General features: G+C 28.6%; 1 protein-coding gene across 3 annotated transcripts; it reads right to left on the bottom strand.

Annotated features, from left to right (window-relative positions):
• Window positions 1-280: 280 nt before the first annotated feature.
• On the bottom strand, window positions 281-25,742 carry LOC129917719 (acetylcholine receptor subunit alpha-like 1). Of its 3 annotated transcripts, XM_055997798.1 has the most exons (12): window positions 25,596-25,742; window positions 25,255-25,313; window positions 24,495-24,788; window positions 19,411-20,735; window positions 8,820-9,029; window positions 8,565-8,609; window positions 8,387-8,496; window positions 7,951-8,131; window positions 6,021-6,481; window positions 5,741-5,955; window positions 4,201-4,466; window positions 282-3,182 (listed from the first exon to the last, which is right to left on the bottom strand). In XM_055997798.1, exons 5-12 carry the CDS (start codon window positions 9,009-9,011, stop codon window positions 2,979-2,981), a joined length of 1,674 nt encoding a protein of 557 aa, XP_055853773.1. In that variant the 5' UTR covers window positions 9,012-9,029; window positions 19,411-20,735; window positions 24,495-24,788; window positions 25,255-25,313; window positions 25,596-25,742; the 3' UTR covers window positions 282-2,978. The 3 variants fall into 3 exon arrangements, with proteins under 3 accessions (XP_055853772.1, XP_055853773.1, XP_055853771.1); XM_055997796.1 differs by lacking the exon at window positions 25,255-25,313; XM_055997797.1 differs by lacking the exons at window positions 19,411-20,735; window positions 25,255-25,313 and having other exon boundaries at window positions 281-3,182.
• Window positions 25,743-26,617: the final 875 nt, after the last annotated feature.

A 26,617-nucleotide genomic window follows, 5' to 3' on the forward strand; every position in this document is an offset into this window, starting at 1 on the left:
AAATGTTAACTGTATATGTTTTCCATTGTCTTTTATTCAAATGTTTATTATTTAAAGGTTTCTAATATTTTATTTGTGTTTTAAGCATAATAGTTTTATTAATTTTATATTTAGTGGCTTAGATTTAATATACATTAAGATATACATACATATGTTTAATTTGAAAACAAGTGAATGATTTTTAATATGTGAATACTGATTTTTCAGTTCAACACATACTGTAATAAATTGTAAAAAAAAATTAATAATAATTACAAAAAAATCATATATTCTATGCAAATGTATTTTTTTTTTTATTTACTTGATTCTAAATGATAGCAAACAACGTAGAAATATTAAAACAAGACAGGAGCAAGTATAGTTTACAAAGCGTTTTTTTTTTTTTTGTTCAAACAAATTTTTCAAAGTTCAAAACCATTGCTTGATCAAGGAAATTTTATTCAAGTAAAAAAGTATTCCTTTAAAATAGTATTCTTACTAAGCTATATAAATAAAAAATGAATAACACAAAAACAGATGATGCAGCTTTTATATATAAAAGATAATGATATGTTATTTAGAATGAAAAAAAAACTCAAATGTATTCAAGATCGAATCATGTTTTCATCTCGACTTAAATAGTATCATTGAAAAAATATTTATATAAAATAAAAAAATACATGTATTAAATACTTTTAAATAATGTGTCATATAGTCAGATTACATAAACATAAATTGTCTATTATCATCATCAACCGCCTTCCTTCCCTAAGCTTCTACATGCAATTAAAAAAAAAAAAATAATAAATGAATACAAAATAAAGCACGTATACGCCACAGTGCACATGGATAACGTGCAAATAATTTGAATTACAACTTGGGCTTAGGTGCCAACACACCCAAATCGAAGTTAAATGAAACTTGCAATAAATATTAAACAAAACCTTCATCTTCTTTGTCAACAGTGTTTATTAATAAACAGAAAAACAAAATCCTTTTAAATAAAAATAAATAATTCAAAATTTTGTCAGCCTTTTAAATTCTGCTTATTTTTAATATTATACAAAACAAATACATATTTCACTCCAGGTGTAATTTCTTTCAGTTAATTTTAACCAAAGGTAATTGCCTTTTCGAAATTTGTTTTAATCAATAATTTGATTCTAACTATACTAAAAAAGAAAAACAAGAATACGAGTCCCCTACTTTCAAAGATTTTTTCTTTATAAAACCTAGGAAATCTTTTAGTGTCTTTAAATTAAATTTAAATTTAAACAACATCTAAGACAAATATTATCTTTAAAATATTAATTTAATAGTTAATATTTATCAAATGATAATATCTCGCTAAAAAATAAGTATTTTTATGTAATGACTTATGAAATAAGCATATAGACATCATTTATTTCTTAATAGCCTTTTCAATTAGGTTGAAATTAAATAACGTAACAATCAAAAAAACAATTAGCAAAAAAAAATATAAGTGTTTGTAACAAACGCTTCTCTACATTGTACATAGTTGGAATTAGTTTACCATCTTGACTAATTCGAATACATAGGTACAATGTTCCCCAATTTTATAACATCAGATTGCAACCAGGCACTTGATTCTGAAAGTCAGGAGCAATTCGTATATAAATAAAACACTGCTTAAGCATAATATATGAAATAGCAAAGAAACTTTATGAAGTTTAAATTTGTTTTTAATTAAATATGAATGGTATGCAGCTATCAAATAAAATTTAAGAGATTGTTCAAAATATCTGTGTATAAAAATAAATATATTTTAAAACCAAATCTATTGTAATTTTTTAAAATTTATATCACCATTAAAAAAACAATACAAAAATGTACATACTGATTAAAAATAGGTTAAAACCAACTAAGTTTCGTGTACAATTGAAACACTTGAAACACTTTTTTTTCTCTTTTAAATTTATACACGAAATACTTGAAATGGTTTTAATGAATAGTTTCAATATGATTGCTCAGCATTATGAGGATGTTACTTTTTAATTTTAGTCATGTATTAAGATGAAAACAATATTTTTATGGAAACTAAACATATGTATATATATACAAATGTACATCGAGTTAGTTTATTAAAAATCTTAATAAATTTTTCATACAAATATAATAAAAATCATTCGTTTTTCTTTGCTTCTTTCTGAAGACAACTCCTTAACTTTGGTTTTAATATTAATTTACCGTGTCTATGATTTTGCTGCTATTTAGCTTTTTATAAACCCCGTTTTCATAATAATACTATATCGAATTCTTGGAATGGTTTTACATTTTTGTGATTCTATATTATGCATTAACAAATGATGATGCAACCTAAAAAGTATGTCTTTCTCCTTATCCTGAACAAAAGTGTTAGTCTATTATTAAGTACGTTTTTGAATACTATTTTTTATTGTTAAAATTACCTTACAAACTCAACTGTCTTGATCAATAGCATGAACAAGTCCGCACGACTCAACAACACACAGCACACAGTATTCCATTCCTGTGAAGAAATATTCAATTTAAAGCTAACAATAGGTAAGTGAATACATAATCTGTGAATATAGTTCACTTAAATATTCTATAGTATTTACAGATTGCTTTTTTTTCTTAATACGGAAACCTATCAGGGCTATTCTCTTACTCTTCTGATGGCCTTTGTTCATGCTATTGAAATTCAATTACAGCTCGTAAATCCTTTCCAATTATATTATTATATGTTAATAACCTATTTCTAAATTTTTGTCAAGTGTGACTCTTGTATGTGGTTGTAATGATGATGAAAACGATAACAATGGCTGCGAAGACGATGGTGACTCAGTTATAGGATTAAATAACGATGAAGAAGAAAATGAAGGCGACATGGTCGTTAGTGACGATGTTGCAATTAAATTCATTGGATATTATCCTCTGTCATCGTCACGAGCCTCAAAAAGAGTTCGCAACCAGCCTTGGATCATATTCCACCAACCGGCTGCGAACCCTAGTGGTCGCTATACATCTTCGCTGCCCATTTTTAGTAATTCGAATTTTTTCTTAGCTATTTTTGAATATAGAATATCTATTGGCTGTGAATGATCATATAAACTAGGTGCTTGTAATATAATTAATGCTGTGCCAAGTATACACGCTATTGTGAATATCCAAAGAAATAAACGGTCCAAAACCATTGCAACATACTTCCAGTCTTCCTCTACCTAAAAATATAATTTATATGCATTTTTTTAAAATAGTTAGAACATATACAAATTAGTCAAAGAGACAGTAAAAATTTAAATAAAAAAACAAAAAAATAAAAAACGTTTTTATTTGTTTTAAAGTTCATTTAATAATGAAAAAAAAACGAAAAACAAGTCCTTTTAGCAGTTTTTTTTTTACAAATTTTATAATGAAAGAAGACGCACGTAAGTTTCCAAGGTTATAAATAATATTGAAGAAGGATTGCAACTTTACCAACAACGTCAAACTCTGGTTCTTTTTAGAAATTTCGTTTATAATTGTTGCAAAAACTTTTTAGGTCTTTTAATAAAAAAGGCTCGTAACTCTATGTTTCACACCTGTCATCCACCTCTGGTTTCAGCCGTGTTGACTTCTGAAAGCGGCGCGGTGGCGGCAAGCTTCTTAGTTATGGATTGTTACATTTATGAAGCCAATTGCTTCTGTTTTAACAGAATGTTTGAGTCTGCTTTTTTTTACTTCGCTGTAGTTGCATGATTGTTAGATTTAAAATCATAATAAAAACTTTTGTATAGTAAGTTAATTCATATATACATGATGATTGAAATCAATTTTCAGCCTATATATGTACAGTTGTACTGGATCAAAAAACCCAGTTAGAAAAAGTGAATTAAGATATATGAGCAAAAGTAAATATGTACATAGGTATATTTTCATTAATTGCCGTATAGTGAGAACTTGATATGTTTACTGTTGTTTTAGAAACGAAACATTTTTTGGCAGATCTTATTACTGACTTTAGTAATTAAGCATATACTTGAGCTAGATTTAAAAAAGAATTTTATTTTAGACTTAGTCCACTATAGCTTTTAGCCCTCTGTTAAAGGAGTACGCCATTTTGAAAACACAATATATACAACGAATTACAAAAATCAAAGAAAAAATTGATAATGCATAAGAACATAAGAATTTTAAAGGTTATAGACTTAAACTCATTTTTAAATATAAAATAAGGACAACAATTTTGCCAAAACTTACGCTCTCAAATTTGTCTTTGTTTCTAACATGTTGTGCAATGAATCGAGAGCCTTCTATTGTTTTTTCCATTTCTCTTGCATATGGCTTATCGAACGTAGGACTAATATCGGCAGCACAGCAGCCAGGACTTATATCACCATTACCTGATGGGCTAAAGAGATCATCATCTCCACCAGGTAGAGGCAGTGCTGATGGCAATGGAGGGTCACCAAAACATGGACCTATGATACCTGAAGGAGCGATTTCAAAACGATGCGTGGGTATAGCTGCAATATGTAAGGATGTTGATTAAATTAAAATTATTCCAACAATTTATCTAATATATTCAATTAGCTATTCATTTAAAATAAGTGGGTACTTTTAACATGCGAACGACCAACAAGCCTTCCTTTTTATTTTTTGAATTTCAAATCTACAGAATCTTACAGAATGATAAGAAACAGCTGCAGTTTGTTAAGTTTAATTAAAATCGATACGTAAATAATCCACGGGTGGGTGAATTATCTTAAAATTTGGCAAAGATTATTTTTGTTAATTCCCAAGGCTCCACACAATTATTTCGAGTTATTGCATTTTTCTCAAAATCGGCTGTAACGATTTGGATTTAATTTTGTGTGAGTAATGGTCCAATGTATTGTAATTTTTCTCAAAAAAATACTTATAATGGTAAATTGGTATACATATTTTTCGGTTTCTTAAATCACTGTTGGCTCTGCTTCTAAATCTATTAATACAAATAGTCACAGCATTTGTTAGTTTTTTAATGAGTCATTTCATTTTTATCTAAAAGTGATATCCTTTAACATAAATGTGTTCTCAACATTTGCAATTGATTTAAGCTACTTAAATTTTTTAAAGAAAAACAGGGACGTGTTTCACAGAATTTACATCATTCAATATAGACAAGAAACAATTTGTGTTATTTTTTAATCGCACGTTATAAACAAATATGTATCACTGCAATATTTCCATACTATTGCCTTGTTTTTTTTTATGAATCTACCCGTTTACAATCAAAACAAACACTAAGTATGTTGCTATTTTTTTTTTTTTTTTTTTGTATAAAAATTAAAAAAATTATTGGGTAAAGAGTATGGAAAAAACGCGGCTCATATGACCAAGAGATAATCGTTATCATGCAAAATTTACAAAAAACAAACTTGATACGGGTGGCTGGATATAGCGCTTGACTGCTAACCTGAAGGTGTGGGTTTGAGCCCTACCTTAGGCAGCATTCTTTTCTTTATCCCTAGCAGATAATAATCATCTGTACCAACAAAAAATTCTTTCTTATCTTTCTATTCCTTCTTACTAGTGCCGTGCAGTACGCATTTAAAAAGACCTTAGGTCTTACAGGCATATAGTTAAAATTATTATTATTATCATTATGTATTGATATTATCCTAAGAATTTTTCGAAGAAAAAATCGTCGGTTCGAAGAAAAACTCAGGTATTAAAATCGTATGTAGGTACTGAAAGAGTTTTCCCTGTGGACCGACGAAATTATACGAAAATGTATACAAATTTTTAAACCACTTACCAGGTATCCCATAGTCCCCACTAAATCGCTTTGTATCGTAGTTTACGAATTTTTCAACGTCTGGAGGTAAATGAAAAACATCTGTCAAAACTTCAGGTTGCTGTTCGTCTTCATTTGGTTCATCCTTTTTCGGTCTTTCAATGCAAAGAACTTTAGGCAAAATTTGAATAAACAGCCGTTGCACCCAAGGTGCCATTTTATGCGTTACAGGGGATCTAAAAACAAAGTAAAATGAAGGATTAATGTCAATGAAAAATAAAAAAAAAACAGATTAGCTAACCTAAAGTTTACGTTCAAAACAGCAATCGTCACAACTACGGATAGTGTGACCAACATCATCGTAAACAGCAAATATTTCCCTAGCAATGGTACTGTCAACGATGTCGGGGGTATAATTTCAGCGAGTAGTAAAAAAAACACAGTCAACGATAGGAGAATACTAATACAGAGTGAAATTTTTTCACCTGAATCACTTGGCAAATAAAACACAAGAACTGATAAAAATGATATACCAACGCACGGTATTATTAAGTTAACGGTATAAAAAAGAGTTTTACGCCTTAAAGTTAAATTAAACACAATATCCAAATAAGGTTCTTCGCAACAACTATAAAATTTCTCATTTCGTACTGCTGGTACCCGCATAATGTCCCATTCAACTGATATATAATAATCCTGTAGATCGATGCCAACTTCGATGTTATCCGAATCGGCAGTCTGTTTCAGATGACGCAAATCAACCTGTTGAATGATTTAAACAATAAATTTTGTTTTTAATTATGTTTTATTAATGAATACAATATAATAATTTTCCTAACGCTGGTTTTGTATGTAGGTAATGTGTAGTTAAGTAAAAAAGAACATTTTTTTAAATCATTAAAGAGTTTTGCGATGTATGATCCTCAAAGTTATGGCATAATCTTCAACAGATAAAATTTAAATCGCAAACTATAAATTCATAAAAAAATTACACTTTTGGTCAGACGAAATTGCACCTTGCTCCAAGCTCCAAAGAATTTATACGCTCTTAAAGAAAGAGCCAAAATAATGGCGCTGAAAATCAATGTCTATATTATTAGAATTTCATCTTTGGTTTAAATGACGGAGGTGAAAATATTGATCATGCATTTATATATTTTAATTAAAAAATTCAATTGACCTTGACTCCAATGAACTATATATGTATTTATATTCAATCACTCAGCTTAAAATAAAAATAATTTTCATTATTTTTTCCTTTGTTTATTTGTATATTTTTTATATATAAAATAAATAATGCATAAATAAATGTAACAATATTATACTTTGTATTATTTACATGTTTAAACTGACTAGAATCACTGTAGGTATGGCGACCTTTGAAATAAATTGTTTTGTTTCCTTTAATTTGATGTAATACTCAAAATAACGCTCTGAGAACTTCATTATATAAGTCTGCTTACAAAAAGCAATACTATAGATATAGATGAAAAACGAAAAATTGTTTCAACCGTACCCAGTCTACCCTATGTTTAAATATAAATAAAGCACAAGAATACAGCATTACTTTTTTAGTTTCACTGTTAATTTAATTTTTTCTGTCCGTTTTCTACACTACTGGTATCGGTTCCAAGGCAAACGATTAACACTCGTTTAATTCTTTGTTTCTTGATGGGGACAAGAAGAAACCACCTCTCTCCCTTCAAAAATTTTTTTTTTTTTAATATCTAAATAATAAAGAAATGTCGGAAGATTGTTTTAAGAATTCAATTTTTTTTTGCACGCTGAACTGTAAATTAGGTTATAATTTTCAATGAAATATTATTGAGGTGTGACGTGTGAGGTATTAATATTATCGAAAAATAAGAATTATCTTAATAATGCATTTAGACATTTCACAAATGGCGTAGGTAAGGCATGCAAGTGAAGTTGAAGAAAATTGTTTCTTACTTTAAGAATTAAATAATTTGAATTCGATAGATTTTTTGCTCACTTCAAAATTTCAGTTTTTATCTTCTCGAAATATGTATACCTACTAATATTCTTCGTGATCCCTATGCTTTAATTAATAAACTAGAATACAAATTTCGCGTAGTTTTAATTGAAAACAAATCCTCTGGAACTCAATATTTTCGACTTCCGTGATTTTATTCCACTTTTCTTAACAGCATTGTCCATTCCTTATGTTTATGAATTATATATATTTATGAATTAGTATATATAGATCTTACCATGTATCCATCATAGGTCCATGATCCAAACTTCATAAAGCAAGTTTGTTCATCAAATGGAAAGTATTCCACATCAATTTCGCAAAACGACTTATAAATAGCAGGTGGTTTCCATACAACTTTACCTGTATGGTGTAAGATTGCTTTTGTCATTATTGTCACTTCATAATTGCCATCGGCGCTAGACATTAAAAATAAATCAAAATTTGTATTAACTTTTCTTTTATAAAAGTACTTAATTGTTTTTTTTTTTTATAAGGAAATAGTATGTGACTGAAGCTTGTGTGCAATAACGCTGAATTCAAACCCAGAGTAGAATTAAATAAGCTTTAATATAATATTTTAAGAACACAAGATCAATTGCTTCAATCAAATACTTGAAATGGTAATTGCACTTAATAGGGATACAATAAATTCAAATTAATCGGATTCTTACTTATTATATAAGACAATATCTGGAAGCCAAATGTGTTCAGATGGTACATGGAGTGTATCGACGCCCCCATAGTCGTCAGGATTCCATTTGAGTTTATAATCGTTCCATTCCTAAAAATACAGTAGTATTAAAATAGCTTGTGTATATTAGTTAAGATCCTAAAAGAATGAACTCTTACCTGTTCTACCCACACATTTGTTGTCATAATTTGGTTTTTTAAATTCTGAAAAGTAAAAAGTATATAACTATTGTTACAGTTGAAAAAAATAATAATTTTGTTTCTTTAGATTGATAAACAATTTATCAATTTTAGGCATTTCGAGACCGGGGCGGGTTATAAGAAAATAGAGTATTCAATTTATAAAAATAAATTTATATAAAGAAAATAAGGAATAATTCCTTTTTTAATTTTTTAACTCGTACAAATACTTACAACATCTATCAATTGCGATAGTCTAAGACCCATTTTGACCGTTAAACGATCAGAGTTATTGCCAACTGGTCGGATTAACCGATTATAATTACTAAGTAGATCGTCGTATAAACGTTTTGCATCAGGGTTGCCCAGGCCGCCGGTGGCAAAATGTAGCGCTATGAATAAAGCTGCAAACAGCAAGCTCCCCATCTTAGGCCAGGTCCACCCCTTAAAATAATAAAATAGCACAAGTGAAACAATTTATTTTAGAAATATGAAAATAGATAATATCGATCTCAACATATTAAGTTAAAAATTAAGAAAAAATATATACGACGTTGATCATATAAAAATTGGTTATCAAAGAACATTGAAACATATAAAATATAGTCAAATATAGGTACATTATGTGCATACGTATATACTAGTAACTAGTGTGTCCCTTATATTCAACATTGATGCATTTTAACTCACATACGTACTGCCTAAAAGTTTTGAATTAAAAACAAATTAATAATCCCAAAGCTCTCAAATGTTAAACAAAAATAATGTTGCAAAAAAGCTTTCCACCTTTACTATCTCATAAGCAAAATTCTTTGACTTATCAAAGGCATCTTCAATTTATTTTCTATTTAAATAAAGGTAAAACCTTAAGCTGAGAATAAAATTATTATTTTGTTCTTACTTTTTGGCTACCTGTTTCAACTGTTTTGGAATAAAGCGGTTTAAAAATAACGCGTTTTATCTTCCTAACATGAACTTAAATCCATCTTAAAGAAGAATTTCGCCTCGCATCGAAACGTATCGGTATTCTTCACTACTTTAAGTGATTCTTTGCTAGATTTGAAATTTAATTGTCCTGATTTCAAAACAGCAGAAAATTGGCCAATAAGAATTCTAGACGTAAGGAAACTGTAAGATTATACCTACACGTTGAGTTTGAAATCCCAGTAGGTACCTGATATCCAAAGAAACAATCCGTGCCGTACCTTTATTATGATTTAAATCTTTAAACGCTAAGAACTTTAACTTCAAGTGACCTAAGTTTTATTTTTATTAACTATTGCTTTCCAAATAAAAAAATTGTCTTTTCTAAAATATCAAAATTATTTAAGTGCTATTGGGTATTTTTTTAATACATATGTAATTTATCTATCTATTTAATTCCTTAAACTAATTAGTTTAATACATATACATATATAGTATACACAATATACATTTTTTTTTAATTGAATATCAGCCGGGATTAAATGGTCTGTTTCGTTTCTGCCGTGCTTCAGATGGAAGAGCAGACGACGGAGAGTTGTCTTTAGAAAAATAAAACAAAGTGTTTAGTTTAAAATGCTATTTATTAAAGTAAAAGGCCCGCTGTCTCTATGCTTATGGCTGCAACCTTTACTCTACACTATGTTAGATCAACTCTGCCCTTCCTCGCATTTGGTTCCTCTTTTATACATTTTTAGAATCTATCCTCCCTCTAAATACCATGCCCTACGATCCATATGTCATTTGACATAGTAAGAACTATGTCACTTAACAATGCGTTTTGTTTACCATAACCAGGCCACACATCATGATCTACATTTCATAATATTCATAATATACCAAATTGCACTGGTCATAGCAACATAAACAATGTGTCATATACTTCAATGCATTAATTCTGCTGATCGTAAGGTGACCCACTCAAGTACTTCGGTGTGTGTCATAATCGATCGCAGTTCGCAGGTGTCACATTACACAATGCCACTTTGAAGAAGCGCATTGTTTTGTTTACGTTGTGTAGGCAAACCAATGTTCTATAATTAGTATTTGTTTTGTTTACATAATTATGACGAGTATGGATTATTATTCATGGTCAAGGTGTTTCTGGTTTCTGGGTGGTTTCATGCGCGTATGGATTATATGGAATGTATACAAAAAGAGGTTTTGTATGGGATTGAGGTTGGTTGGGACTGCGGGTCACAACAGGTCTACGAAATCGGCCAAAACATTGACTCTCTGAGGTAAAAATGACGTCCCAATATTTTTCCAAGATGTAAAGGTAAAACCTTAAGCTGAGAATAAAATTATTATTTTGTTCTTACTTTTTGGCTACCTGTTTCAACTGTTTTGGAATAAAGCGGTTTAAAAATAACGCGTTTTATCTTCCTAACATGAACTTAAATCCATCTTAAAGAAGAATTTCGCCTCGCATCGAAACGTATCGGTATTCTTCACTACTTTAAGTGATTCTTTGCTAGATTTGAAATTTAATTGTCCTGATTTCAAAACAGCAGAAAATTGGCCAATAAGAATTCTAGACGTAAGGAAACTGTAAGATTATACCTACACGTTGAGTTTGAAATCCCAGTAGGTACCTGATATCCAAAGAAACAATCCGTGCCGTACCTTTATTATGATTTAAATCTTTAAACGCTAAGAACTTTAACTTCAAGTGACCTAAGTTTTATTTTTATTAACTATTGCTTTCCAAATAAAAAAATTGTCTTTTCTAAAATATCAAAATTATTTAAGTGCTATTGGGTATTTTATTAACCCTTTCGAACCCAAGCTATGAAGATCAATATTAAAAAATGTTTTTTCGGTATTATCGGGTCAAATACATCACAACTAAGAATTATGAATAGCAAAAAGTTATTTTCCAAAATAATAAATAGCAAAACTAATGTGTTTTTCTCATGTTACATGTAAGTAAAATGCACTGCCTATGACCACCAAAAAAAGTCGGAGAACTGAGAAAATAACTTTTTATGAAACTATAATGTATGTTACTTCTTCTAAGAAAAAAAAAACAAAACACTTTCTGCATTAACATTTTTTATATCTTTTTTTTTTCAAAATTATGACCATATATAAAAAAAAATTTTTTTTTGCAAAAAAAAAAATGTGAATTTCAGTCCCTTTCTCAATAAAAAAAATTAAAAGTATGATATTTGACTAACTTTTTGTAATAATCCAGTAACTAGGCATTATTATCTTTCAATTAAGCCATCGTAACCTAAAAAATTGTTTAATTTTATATTTTTTACGAATTTTTAAAAAAATGTTACATGAGAGTAACGCTGGGTCCGAAAGGGTTAATACATATGTAATTTATCTATCTATTTAATTCCTTAAACTAATTAGTTTAATACATATACATATATAGTATACACAATATACATTTTTTTTTAATTGAATATCAGCCGGGATTAAATGGTCTGTTTCGTTTCTGCCGTGCTTCAGATGGAAGAGCAGACGACGGAGAGTTGTCTTTAGAAAAATAAAACAAAGTGTTTAGTTTAAAATGCAATTTATTAAAGTAAAAGGCCCGCTGTCTCTATGCTTATGGCTGCAACCTTTACTCTACACTATGTTAGATCAACTCTGCCCTTCCTCGCATTTGGTTCCTCTTTTATACATTTTTAGAATCTATCCTCCCTCTAAATACCATGCCCTACGATCCATATGTCATTTGACATAGTAAGAACTATGTCACTTAACAATGCGTTTTGTTTACCATAACCAGGCCACACATCATGATCTACATTTCATAATATTCATAATATACCAAATTGCACTGGTCATAGCAACATAAACAATGTGTCATATACTTCAATGCATTAATTCTGCTGATCGTATGGTGACCCACTCAAGTACTTCGGTGTGTGTCATAATCGATCGCAGTTCGCAGGTGTCACATTACACAATGCCACTTTGAAGAAGCGCATTGTTTTGTTTACGTTGTGTAGGCAAACCAATGTTCTATAATTAGTATTTGTTTTGTTTACATAATTATGACGAGTATGGATTATTATTCATGGTCAAGGTGTTTCTGGTTTCTGGGTGGTTTCATGCGCGTATGGATTATATGGAATGTATACAAAAAGAGGTTTTGTATGGGATTGAGGTTGGTTGGGACTGCGGGTCACAACAGGTCTACGAAATCGGCCAAAACATTGACTCTCTGACGTCCCAATATTTTTCCAAGATGTCATGTCGTGTGATCTTCCACCGAAAATTCTGTCAATCCGTTGATGGGTACGATGACACTCAGGTTGGCCTACAGAGAAGATAATCTTTGTGGTGAAGTCTACGCTATTGATTATGATAGGGGTGCAAAAGCCCACTTCTTGTTTCTTTTTTTTTTCAATATATCTCGTAAACAAAGCAAAATTTTGATATATTGCATTTAACACTTTTTGTAGAGTTGAATTTCCTATGTTTTCTAAAAATTGAAATAAAAACAACATCCATACGAAAACAGTCGAAAAGAAAAACACCAAAAAATTCGATTTTTTAAGTTTTCATGCTCTTTTGGTTGTATCTTTTTATTTTGGGCTGAAATAGACATAATCATTGCTCTAAAGAAAAAAGAAGATTTAATTTCCTTCAAAATGCTGGGATTATTAAATTTTTTCATTGAAAATTAACTAAAGCCATTTGAACCTAATTTTTACTTGCGATATAGGTACTATAGGGCAAGTTTAGGATTCGTAAAAAAAATCGAACTCGAGATAACAATTTTACATGACATTACGATGATGGAGAATGCCAAAAAAGTGGGTCCGGCAGTTCTGTCTGTCAGTCTGTCTGTCTGTCTGTCTGTCCGTCTGTCTCTATCTGGAGCTGCAGAATAAACGAGTGAAGTGATTTTCTTCAAACTTGGTAGTTAGCAGTTTTTGGTGATTCCCTAGAGGGGAAATTGAAATTTTTTTTTTATGACCAAAACTAACGGTACCTGCCATATAACGGAAATAGAAAAGTTAATTTTTTTCAAAAACGGCTCTAACGATTTTGATTAAAATTTTTGTGTGTAATACTACACATAAGGGCCAACTTTTTAAATAAAAAAAATATTTTTTGTACCGTTATTAACGGTACCTGTCATAGAACGGTTTTTTTCGTTTCTGAATATCTCGTACAAAATTAACCCGATTTAAATGAAAATTTTTATACAAAAGTGTGTAAGTAAAGATAATATTAAAATTTTAGAAAATTTTCAAAAAACGCATTTTTGGTTTTTTAAAAAATATTTCAAAATTTTTTTTTGAAAAATCAATTTTTTGAAAACGGATCAATGAAAAATTTTGAAATTTAGTTTTTATGTGTAAATTAATTATTTCTTCAAAATGGCATACCAACTTTTTTTTTGAAAAATGTTAAAAAAATTTTATATATAAAAAATAATTTTTTTAAAAAACGGCTCCTACAATTTTCAAAATTTTTTTTCTAAAAATACCTTTTTATACGAGAAATAAAATGGCATATTTGTTTTTTTTTTTTAAGATATTTTAAAACGGAGTTTTATTAATTATAAAAACAGATTTAATTTTTTTATACTACTTATGAAATTTCTTCAAAATATCGAATTTTAAATTTCTTGAACATTATAGTTACTTTAAGCATAAGAGCAAGTACGTGCGACCCCAGTCGTGCAATTTATTTTAGTTTTATTCAAGTAAAAAAGAAATATTTCAGGGGGAAGTACGATAACTTTGGACCCAAAAATTGATTTCGGTTTTTTGAAGAAGGGTCTAATCTGTAATACAATGACTGTTTATTTTAGGAGGAAGGGTCTATCTCTCCCGTTTAGACAGGATAGACAATTTTCTAAAATATAAAAAAAAGATAATAGAAAACAACGGCAGCACTTACAGTTTTGAATGATAATTTTTTCGAAAGCTTATTATACACTTAATTTAAATATTTAAATTAGATTATTTCAATAACCTAATTTTTTTTCGAAATAAACGAGTTAGTCTGATAAAGAATGTAGTTTTTCTATTTTTTAATTTCCAAAAAAACAAGAAGGCATAGGAGCATATGATTTTTAGTGTATGATAAGAAATCAATTAAGGCAGTTTACTTTATCTATAAATTTCGTATTAAATCCACAGTCTTTATTAAAATAATATTCTGATAAAGAATGTAGTTTTTCTATTTTTTAATTTCCAAAAAAACAAGAAGGCATAGGAGCATATGATTTTTAGTGTATGATAAGAAATCAATTAAGGCAGTTTACTTTATCTATAAATTTCGTATTAAATCCACAGTCTTTATTAAAATAATATTCAAACTTTTGTTTCCAAAATTTTAACTTTAAAACCGTTTATTTAAAAAACAGTTGGTTCAATAAATAATGTGTTTATTCTGATATGAAATTTATTTCTCTACAAAAAGTGTTAAATATATCAAAATTTTGCTTTGTATACAAGATATATTAAAAAAAAAAAAAATACAAAAAGGGGGTTTTTGCTCCACTATCTTCAATTTCCACCCCCTCATTTAATAGAACTCCACGACGGCGACGGTTTTATCCTCTTTTATAACACATTTAACGATAAAAACCCATGAAGGTGTTAGTTCCTTTCTGTAAGACATACCTAATCAATTGCCTAGTAAACGAGTTGACCGATATCGTTGACCGTGTAATGCTAGCTTAATTGTTTTTTATCCTTATTTATGATTTTTGCGTCTATGTTACAAATAATACTTAACCGAGAGCATATTATACATAATTTGCGTATTTATAAAACACTTAATGACTTAAATTCAAATGGAAACGAATCGTTCCAACCAGATTAATACAATCTTACTATAATTAGAACTATACCATTATGCATCGAATTACACAATTTTTTAAACATCAGTAAAAATACAACTATTTTTGCGACCTCGTGAGAGACGCAGACCCCCGGAATAGAAACATAGGTACGCCAATGGTTATTAGAACATTATTTTAATATGTTTTATTCAAAGTTTTCTATTTTTTTTTTTTTTAAGGAATTGAACAATTTCAAAATCAACAATACCAAAGTGACATCAAATTGGAAAGCCTTTATCTATCTTCTTTTTAAATGTTTATTGTTTGTGGGTCTTTTCGTGTGTTGCGGATAAAATAAAATGACTACGACAACCAAACACACATTAATATAAAAATATACATGTTTATAAAATGCCACACCCTTATATCTACAATGTTTTGTTTTCATTTTATAGAAGGCAATGAATTTAAGAGTATAGAAAAGAGAATATCTTGCAAGAGAGGACACATGAAGGATATCACCTCCACCCTGCACGTCCCACCGAGGACCTCACACAAACATTATTCAAACACTAGGCACCATGGTTAGAGCGGAATGCTTTTTTGCTTTTCCAAGTAAAGGCGTAGGCAAGTAGAGAATATATCTTTCACTTGTCTTAATCAAACAGCGTCACACTGCGAGTATCTTATAGGTTGTAGTATAGTGAAAGTTTGAAGGTGATTGATAATTTTGTTTCTTAAAATCCATATACAAATAAATTCAATCTCGTTTGCAATGAGAAAATAATACGAAATACAGAAATAATTATTATAGGCAAAACAAATTATAGAAAACGAATAATACCTTTATTGTCAATTTAAGCTTATTGTTTACATAACAAATTAAATTGGTTATGAGAAAATCCATAAACGTTAAAGCAGGATTTTAATAAATCCTTTTCTTATGTTTTGCCTAAAAAAATAATTATATTGCAAATACAAAATGTCTGCATTAAAAAATAAAATCAACGACTGGGTCGATCGAACTTGCTCTTACAATAAAAAGTACATACATATTAGCTTAAAACTTTTAACATGAATTCAATACTTGCCCTATAGAGCAAGTAAAAATGTTATTGTTTAAAAAAAAAAACATAATATTAGACCTGAGTAAGACCAAATGGTCAAAATTGTATATAAGAAATTTGACGAATATTTAAAAACGAAATATTTAATGAACATTTCATTGAATTTTCAAATTCAAATTATTTATTTATTTATCAATAGCTTAACACATTAAGATACAATATCTTATAAAATAGCGCAAGCATCAAATTAAATAGGACTTTTATACTTCAAATTTACAAATTTGTACAAACAATTGCAAATCACATGATTTTTTTTAAATTTAAGAATTATATTATTGAAATAACAAAAAAAAAAAAAAACAAGAAAAGCGACACATAAAAACAAATTTATACAAACACATTCATTTCATCATCACAAACTTTCCAGATACTGCTTCAACCTTATCCTAAACAGACTCTACAACCTGTTTCCCGTTTAGAAGATATTCGTGCCCAATGCATGTCATAAAATAACTATTGAAATCAGTGGGCATTAGAGTTTGGGTACGAATATCTTCTTAACGGTTAAAGCAATCAATTTGATGCCAGGAACTTTTTTGTATCATTTTTTAGCCCCTACATCTTACTAATTTGATAATAATGACTTTTCAGTGAATTAGAAAATTTTGAAAAGTAAAAAAATGTTTTTATAATTTTTTTTAACTTTCACCTCGAATATCTTTCAAATGGTTAGATAAATGAAAAAAGTTTATAAGACCTTTTTTGTGAAGCAATTTGTTTCCTACATGAATCTTTCCCGTTTGATTATTATAGTTTTTATTTCTATTTATTATTTATTTTATTATTATATTTTTGTTACAAAATTAAGAACAAAAAACGAATTTTTAAAGAGCGCGACATACAAATTTTGTTATAAGGGTACATCGGTTGATGTGTTCGCATAACATTATGATGAATAATTAATGTTCTAAACTTAAGCAAGTTTTCAAATAATACACCGTTCATTAATTTCTTTTTTTTTAATGCAGATATTTGAGCTGTTTTTTTAGAACTGGATAGGTGCACTTTTGGAAAAAAAAATAAGTAAATGGTCAGTTAGGAAAGATATTTTTTTAAGTAATCACAAGCTGAAAAAAGCACTATTATTAATTTTTTTTTTTTGAGAAGTCTAATTTTAATTTTATTTTATTAACTAAATTGACGAATCAGTTCTTTATAAACTTTATTATTCATAAAAATGGTTATTTTAAATTTATTTCTCTTTCAAAATTTTAAAAATCCAATTTTAATCATCTTAAATGTATCACCTGAATTCCCTAACATTTAGCTGTACTTTTTAAAACTAAATACAAACCCTTAAATATCTCGAAACATGAAAAAATGGACTTATACCTCTTTCAGATACAATGGCTCATTTTTTTATTTGAAATTGATTTTTTTTTAAGTAGGTAAATGTTTGCAATAAATATTTTTTTTTATTCCAAATGCATTTTTTGAATTGATATTTTTACAACCCTGTTTTAAATCTACATTTGCAAATCTGTTCTAAGTTCTTCTGTTCTGTTCTTGTTCTAAGTATTATAAATTATTAAGACCCGGTTTTTTAGTGCGAGATTAAAGTTAGTTCTGAATCAAGTGAACAAATTTAATTTATAAATAATTATTTGAGGTTTTTACGCTTTTACATACCTAAGGTGTTTGATGTAAACATGATAACTTTTTTTCAAAAAATGTCACTAAACTATCTACTAATTTTGTTAAATTACATACATAGGTTAGGTGCATATATGATACTTTCTGTCTAAAGTTTCGGTATTTTTAACTATAAAAACTAAAACAAGACAAAAATAACTGTAACGTCGTTTCTCCCACCATTTGGCGAAGATATATAATATGGAACTAGGTGCATTATTATTCTGAGTCCAAATAGTTCTGATTTCGAAGAGGGTTGACAATGGTTCAAATATGTAAATGCTGATGAATGGAAAACAAATTCATCATAGTCATTTTTCGAAAGTATTTAAGTTATATTCAAACTCTTCTTACTTACATCTGAAAACGATTTGTTTGACATAAAAAAGTACCCAACTAAAATTGTTTTTTATGTTGCCATCTTTTTACGATTATTTTTCACAGAAATCTAATTTTTGTATTTAAGTTTATAAATTATCTTAAAAAATGTGAAATTTTCCCTCTATGATTTAATTTTGTTTCTATTTTGGGTACCAATACATATACACAGATACACACTGGGGTAGTCCTTATCCGGGACATGCCTTTGGATAGCCGCCATTCAGTTGGAAATGTTGAGACAAAATTTCCCTATTTTTTTTTTTTTTAGATTTTTATTTGACTTTCTTTCCATCCCGGATTTACGTGAAACGTATCCTTTGATTTTTATAGGTAGTTTTATAAGGGATATTCGATTAGATTCGAGGATTCAACCGGGAGAATAAGCAGTTGAAATAAAAATCCGCAAAAATTACAGAATTTTGTTTTGCTATTTAGAACTAATTGATGTCCATCCACCACCGTGGAGTTTCGTAAAAACAATATAAGGACCACCTTGATACACATAATCACAAAAGTATGTACCTATACAGCCATGCCTTTGCTTTACCAAAAACGTTTAAGGAAATCTTAAAATCTTGATTTGAAGGAACATCATCAAGTTGGCCTTTTCTATCAAGATTATGCTATCTCATACCTAATGTTCCTGCATTTTAAATAATAATATGCACATTTCGCATTTAAACATAAAAAATATTGCAAAATGTACATTTCCCAGCTAATAAGTAACATTTAAGTAATTTAAAAAGCACCTAATTTATAAAAATTAAACTTAATTGTGTTCTCAGGTTTAAAATAATGTACCTATTTGTAATGCATTGTTTTAAAATATGGATTTCAAAGACCAACATTCGAACCAATTTAAAATGTAGGTATATAAACAAATAATTTTAAAAACCATATTACTCTCGTTATTCTTTTAAAAATAATTAATGGTACTCACAATCGATTCGCAAGTCGGTGCATTGCCTGCAAATGACAGCCTTGCGCCAGTTTTCCCCCTACATCCGGATGATGGTACTTTGTTTTAAATGTTTATGAATTAGACAATTATCTTGTTACTGCATGAAATAATTTTTCTTAATTTGTTGAATTCATTCCATATGCATAGAGTTTAATGCGAATAAACATAATTTTTAAATATGAAATTGCAGTTAACCCAAAACAGTCGTAATTAAAGAGCTCTCTAGAGATGTTTGTTTGTCATATTTTTTATGTTTTTGTTTTGTAGACTCAATTCCAGAATTGAAAATTCCTTAATAATTTTGTTTGTTTTTTTTGCAATCACAGTGTTATGGTGTATTTTAAGTGTGATTTTAATTCATGTTTATCTTGTTGCAATTGTTATATTTCCACTTTTAGAATTCGACATTTCCCATCAAAGCAGCAGCTTTTTATGAACTGAGATTGACATTTCTTAGTGTTGCGCAGGCGAAGATTTTTCGAGATTTTCGATGTGTGAAAGATGAAACTGACGATGTGTCTCGATAGAACAAAGAGGCTGCAGTTTATGTGTTATGAAATTGTGTTCATGTGTTGTTGCGTTTTAAACATTTTCTACTACAATTTGATTCAAGTACCGTATTGAATGAACATAATGTCTTAAATTGCTTCGTAGATAATATGAAAGAGTTGCATAATGTGTGTGTTTGGTTACTTAGACGATTCTAAAAGCTAGGGGCAATTCCATTGTTTTTTTTTTTATTTTTGAATTCCACTGCTTTTCCAAAACTACACGAACATTCTACAGATTTATGAAAATATTATTGTGTGCATAAGTCTTTTCTTTTTAAAGATGTCTGTCTGGCCGGAAAGTTTTATTTTACTGTATACGTATAGTTTTTTTTTTCACAGAAGAAAAAATGTTCATATATGTAAGTGTTACATTTATTAGGTATTTTTTTTAAGTATTTCTATCTAGCTGATGAAAGCCACTGAAATGAAAATATCTGAATTGGGGTTGGTTTCGTTGTATCATTTGTTTGTTGTTCTATTGTTTGTAACTTAAAAACACATTGCTATTAGAGATATGCATCAAAGTCTTAGTAATTGTTGGCCATAAGTCTTAAATGAAGTCAACAAAGAGCTGATATTTTGTACTCTTTTTCATCTATAGATTTCGCTTAAAATAACGAACATTCAAAAGAACAGCTTTAAGGTTTTATTTGTATGCATGTAAGGTTTGCATTAACTTTTTTAGAGTTTAAATGAAGATTGTATCATCTGCTATTGAAATTTTAACATCAAAGGGCACCTTGAACTGAAGCACTGAAAATAAATAGAAGGTAAAGTGTTTTAATCTCCTTAAGCGTTTGTTTAGAAAAAAATAGGCGAATTTGATTTGATTAAATTTGATTTTGTTTTAAGTTTTGGGAAAACTTTTTATGAGGTCGATATGAGTAGGTAGTAAATAAACTACCTAGGTTCCTAAATTATAATTTTTGAAACTGAATCTTTTTTGGTGATGATTAATCCATTATTTATGTTCATGTCTTTTGGTTAACCCTGCGGACACACGTGCAAGTTATGCCACTTAAAGTTTTTTACTTACACATTCAAACTTATGTACTTGCAAGTTGCAACTCTACTGGAGTGCGAATTTTGAAGTGAGTAGAGTGCATGGAAGTGGAAGTAGCGAAGAGACTTGATAATTTGACAGCCTCTATCAAACCAAACTTCCGTTCATACATTTTAACTTGCAAGCGCTTGCCATTTGTTTGCAAATAGCAAGATAATGCATGTAGAGTTTTTGCACGTGTAACCGTATCACACATTTTTGTTAATAATATTTTTCGCAGTAAAACTTAGGAAAAAAATATTCACAACACATATTCTTACATCTTTTTCTACAAAAAAAAAATAAATTTAGTTAAGTCAAATAAATACTGCTTAGAAAAAATATGTGTGAGGCATTCCAAATAAAAATTCAGTTATAAGCCTAGCCTAATAAGCCTACGCTGCTTATGTAAAATTAACAATTTAATGCAAAAATAGTACAACGAAATAATAAACTGAAAATTTCGGCTTGGTTTTCGTTTTCTAGAAGGCAGATCTGTGAGGAAAATTCACAATTGTCCCAGATTATTTGGAGATTTTTTGTATTTTTACTGATTTTTTGTAGTACTTTTATAATTTAGGTATTTGGATTTATATGATTTCAAACATTTTTTTTGGGAGTACTAGGATTTAGTTATAAAATCATAATTTTTTCAAGATGCAAGCGTATTTTTTTTTATGTTTGAACAAATTTGAATGTACCTATTATTATATTGCGCAACTCTTTTTTATTACGTTTTGTACATTGTTGTATCTGTTTAACATGTCTTTTGATTTACAAATATTGCCTATAACAATGACTTAAATGAATGCGTTTGTTAAGTAGGTATATATTTGTAAGCGTGCTGAATATAAAATGTATCTTTGGCGAAATTAAGCTAAGTTTATTTTTTAAGCTGCAAAACAAACAATTGTGTTGAAACATTTATAAATATTTACAATTTACATACCTACATAAATTTTATTTTTAGTTATAATTTGACCATCAATTTTTTTTTGTCTTTATTTGAGTGAAATATAATTAATAATATTATCTTTCCCCTAATACATACTCATACATTTCTTTCTTCATTTTCAATGTTTGATTTACATTTGGTTCAAATAAAAAAATATATAAACCTTAAGACATAAACTAAAAATGTATCCTTTCAGGATAAAAATTTGACCTGCTCCCAAAGCAGAATAATTTTTTTAACAGTAGAAAATTGATCTTTAAACAAAAACTTACAGTACATTAACTTGAAAAAAATTGAAGTAAATTCAAGAGGGGACTTTGCAACCAAAGTTGCAGTGGTTGGCACCACTGGTTGAGCGCTGGTGGTGTTGTCTTATTTGATAGCGGAAGAAGACTAAGTCCTTTACTACCTGGAAGTTATGGCTATCCCTGGTGACGTTTTTTTCCAATACGTCCGTGTTGAGTGTCCATTTTACGCGACAGTATACTTGGTTTTGCCCTCATTGATCCTATAGCTCATTTTTGCCGTTTCCGCTTCGATTCTCATAAAAGCGTATTCTTCCGATTATGTCAATATCGTCGGCATATGCTTTTGCAAGCAGCTTGACGGGCCTGAGAAGGTATTATCTCTCCCCTTTCTTAAGAATCGGGCAGAAAAGGCTGAAATTCCATTCTGCAGGCATGCATTCTTACAACCATATTCGGAAGATGAGTTGATGTATACAGTATACTTTCAAAGGCTCTGCAGTAAGGCCGTGTTCGTATTCCTCCTTCAACTGGTTGATTTCAGAAAACGCCAAGCTTTGTTACTCCTGCTGTCATACGAAGTATCTTCCTCCGAGCTGCCGTACCCTCATAATTTCTGTCCGTTGTCCAACATTGTGAACCTTCCTTTCAGCTTAGGCGCAATTTTCGATCACAGAAAGTAACAGAGTTTTCCCGTATCCCAGATATTGAGAAGCACGTTTATATTAATTAATTAGTAAATAATAAATAAGAATTAATTAATAAATGTTGGAGAGAGAGAGAAGTCTGCAACAAATTTTGCCAATCACTTTCCTCTCTACCATTTTTTTCAAGGCTTCTTTTATGGAGTTTTGAAACTAAACTAGCATTTAAGATCAGCAAGAAAATCAAGTTTATTTATATCCATGAGAATTATCCATTAAAAGACCGGATCAATAAAAAGCAGACAAGTGTTTTAAAGGATTTGTTTTTGTATATACATATGTAGTTACGAGTAAAAGGTCGAACAAAATTAAAAACAAACACTTTTTTCCATTATTGGAACATTAAAAAAAAAAAACAAAATGTAATAACCCGAGGTACTCTGCCGTAAAACCCATAAAACAACTTAATTTTCAACTTTAAAAACAAAATATACTACGAAAATCATATTTAAAATAAGAATCCATTGATTTATCAACAAAAAACCAGAAGAAAATTTTATTTTACTGAAGAAATCAATTTCAAGTCGCGATTTTCTTAAACAAATTTAATTTTGAAATTCAAACACAAAACTTATATAGATGATTTAGTTTCAATAGTGATCTTTTGATGAATAATATTAATAGTTCAAAGAAAATAAACCAAGAACTGTTATAAAATGTCACTTATAGCTCCAATAAGAAATAAAAAATGTAGATATATCGCACGTTGAGAATAACAGTGACACTAAACAAATAACCAAGTTTTGATATAGCCGACATTAATGCCAAAACAATGTACAATTTTGTTTATATTGGAAAAGCAACATACTATCATAAGTAATTTGAGAAAATTTCTCAAATCTACGAAATTATTTCGCTAATGAGAAAATATGTTTTATCATTGAACAAGCCCGCATAATTACATACAAAATTTTAGAAGTTGAAGAAGAAGTGTATTCATTTATTATTATTTTTCATTCTGAAGAGTTACATACGAGTATAAATGTTTAATTCACTAAGCTTACTTACTAATGTTTTCAAAATGCATTTTTCCGTTTAGTCATTGAGACTGTTTCATTTTAAAAATGAATAAAATAATAAAGATTGTTGTTTCTTTATATCATTTCTTTAATATCAACATAATCAGGATTAAGAAATTATTTTTTTATCAAGACTATGTAGGTATATGTATAGATTTGTTAATATTCTTAAGAAAATAGTTTTTTTTTCTTAAAGATACAATATGGTAACAAAATCTTTTAATTATTCTCACTTTTTTTTTTTATTTGATGCATCAAAAATGAAATTCTATTTGTATTATTTTTCAAGGAAACACTTAACAAAAAATTATTTCAAAAAGGGGAAACGACATGAAAGTAAAAAGCTTTGTGTTAAGAGAAATCAAACTGACAGTCCCATGGAGGTATGACAGCAGATATTTTTGAGAGTGAAAAGAGAGAAAACTACGATGTACTTAAACTAACCACCTTTTAGAGATTAATCCGAAACGTAAATGTTATATAAACTTTATTTTTTTTTTATTTTTTCAAACAAAAGAAAATACTTTTAAGATATGTAGGTACTTACATGAGTCTGAGCTATTAATCAGAAGTTAATCCGTGACAAAATATGTGTTAATTTCATTAATTCCTGCGCTTATCTTTATGTTACGGTGTGTTATGAAACCAGCAATTAATTTTTATGAATGTAATTTAGAAAACCACAAAAGTTGTCACTAGTTTAACACTTCTTTAATTCTTAATTTTATTAAAACTTTTTTTGTTGATATAGGTATTATTCATCTCAAATTAATAACATAGTGGATTTCGCATGAATGCATAAGAAATATTTTTAACTGAGAAACTCGCGAAATTAAGCTCACTGCAAAAGTATAAAAAAAATAAACATTTAAAACTTTAAATATACATTTCTGTATAATATCAAACTGAATAAACACAATTTTTAGTTTAAGGTAGAAAAAATTAATAAATTGAAAGGGACGAGAATACAAAGAAGGACAACGTTGGTAAAATATATATTTAATTCATGATGATTATTTGTAGAAATTGAAATGATGGTTTTAAAATGTATAAATATTTTAAAACTCTCTCACTTTTAAATATATTTTCCGAAAAAAAAAAAAAATGGAGTGGTTCTCATTTGAATATAAGTAATGGGTGATTAAATGGCGTTTACTTGCTTAACAAAAAAGAATACGATTAAACATGTAATCAATTAAAAAAAACTAAATTAATGAAAATAATATTTACATCAAATAAACTTTCTTGAAAAACTTAAAAATATATATGTACTTAAATTATAATTTCATGGATTTCAAGAACCACACCTCTCAGTATTATATCCTTTTTAGGCTATAACATAGAACACTATGAGTTTTGATACCCACTGAAAAAAATACACATCGAAACAAGAAAATAATAGTTTAAAAAATATTTTTTAGAAATATTTTAGTTTAAAAAATCATATGAAGTCAATTTCATTTAAATACTCGTTTTGTGTAGGTATACACAAGAGAATTAAATAAAACTACATTTCAATTAATTAAACTGCTTAGTGGCAGCTTTTAAGAAAAATGGGTGTTAATGTATTCATTTTCAGTATCTTTTAATGGAAAAAAAAACGAAATATGTCGTTAACTATTTTGATTTAACTTAAGGAATGCAGTACCGTGATGGTTTTTTAAGACTTATTTATAAAAAATTAGAAAAGCAACTGCGATAGAAAAAACTCTCTCCTTAATTTGGTTTAACCCAGATGTCGAAACGGTTACACAAGCGATTTCTTCAACCCGCGGGCTCTGTAGCAACTGCTGTGTTTCAAAAATTAAGATTCCTACCATTGCAAAAGTTGCGCATTTTTCATGTATAAACTTAGAAGATTTTTGCGCAGAGCGCAGTATATTTTTTTTCTCTCAAATAAGAGTGAAGATACTCATTTTGTAAGAAGAGATTTTTTAGTAAGAATTTCTCTTTTAGTTAAAAGATGATTCTGCATATGTAGTCCATATTTTGTGTACACAATACACAGTTGTTATTCTATCTTTTGTTTGTTTACATTCAAATAGATATTTCTCTTTAGAAATCATATCTAAAGGTTTCAAGAAATTATTTCGAAAACAAAACGCCCAACGCCGTTTAATTTTTATATCTCTCATTTGAAGATGATAATAATGATCAAAAATTATTGATCATCGACTTACAAACCATTAATTTTAAGAACTTATGCCATTTTTTTTACTAAATAATACGAGGGAAAAAATAAAGTTAAAGTTTATTTAAAAATATTCATGTAATTTTTTTCAATTTTTAGTCCAATTTAGTTAGGGTCTAAGATTTTTTTTAATGAATACAATCTGTTCAAAAATATTTTCAGATTTACTCACCTGACTGTACGATATATCGCAAAACATGCTTTTATTGCCATGAAAATATTTTGTTTTGTCTTTTGTTAATTTTTAAGCAATTTGGGTTTTTTTTAATAATAATATTAGTTTTGGCAAGTTTTTCGAACAAATTTTAGTCTCTACCTGTTTTAGAAATTTTTCTAACAACTAAAAGTATATTTTTCGTTCGAAATTCCTGATATCAATGAAATTGATTTTTATTTTATTATTTTCAAATCAATATTTTGATCTTGTTTCCTTTCACAATATCGAAGGACATCTAGCTTAATAAAATAATAGCATATAC

The sequence above is a fragment of the Episyrphus balteatus genome, chromosome 4, assembly GCF_945859705.1.
Source record: "Episyrphus balteatus chromosome 4, idEpiBalt1.1, whole genome shotgun sequence".
Taxonomy (NCBI): Eukaryota; Metazoa; Arthropoda; class Insecta; order Diptera; family Syrphidae; genus Episyrphus; species Episyrphus balteatus.

Excerpts from the sequence above, each read along its gene's own strand:
- LOC129917719 (XM_055997797.1), bottom strand. The coding sequence starts at position 9,011 with ATGGGGAGCTTGCTGTTTGCAGCTTTATTCATAGCGCTACATTTTGCC. Across the intron at positions 5,956-6,020 it reads GTTTTGAACGTAAACTTTAG|ATCCCCTGTAACGCATAAAA; the intron begins GTTAGCTAATCT and ends CTTTGTTTTTAG. Across the intron at positions 3,183-4,200 it reads ACAAAGACAAATTTGAGAGC|GTAGAGGAAGACTGGAAGTA; the intron begins GTAAGTTTTGGC and ends TTATATTTTTAG.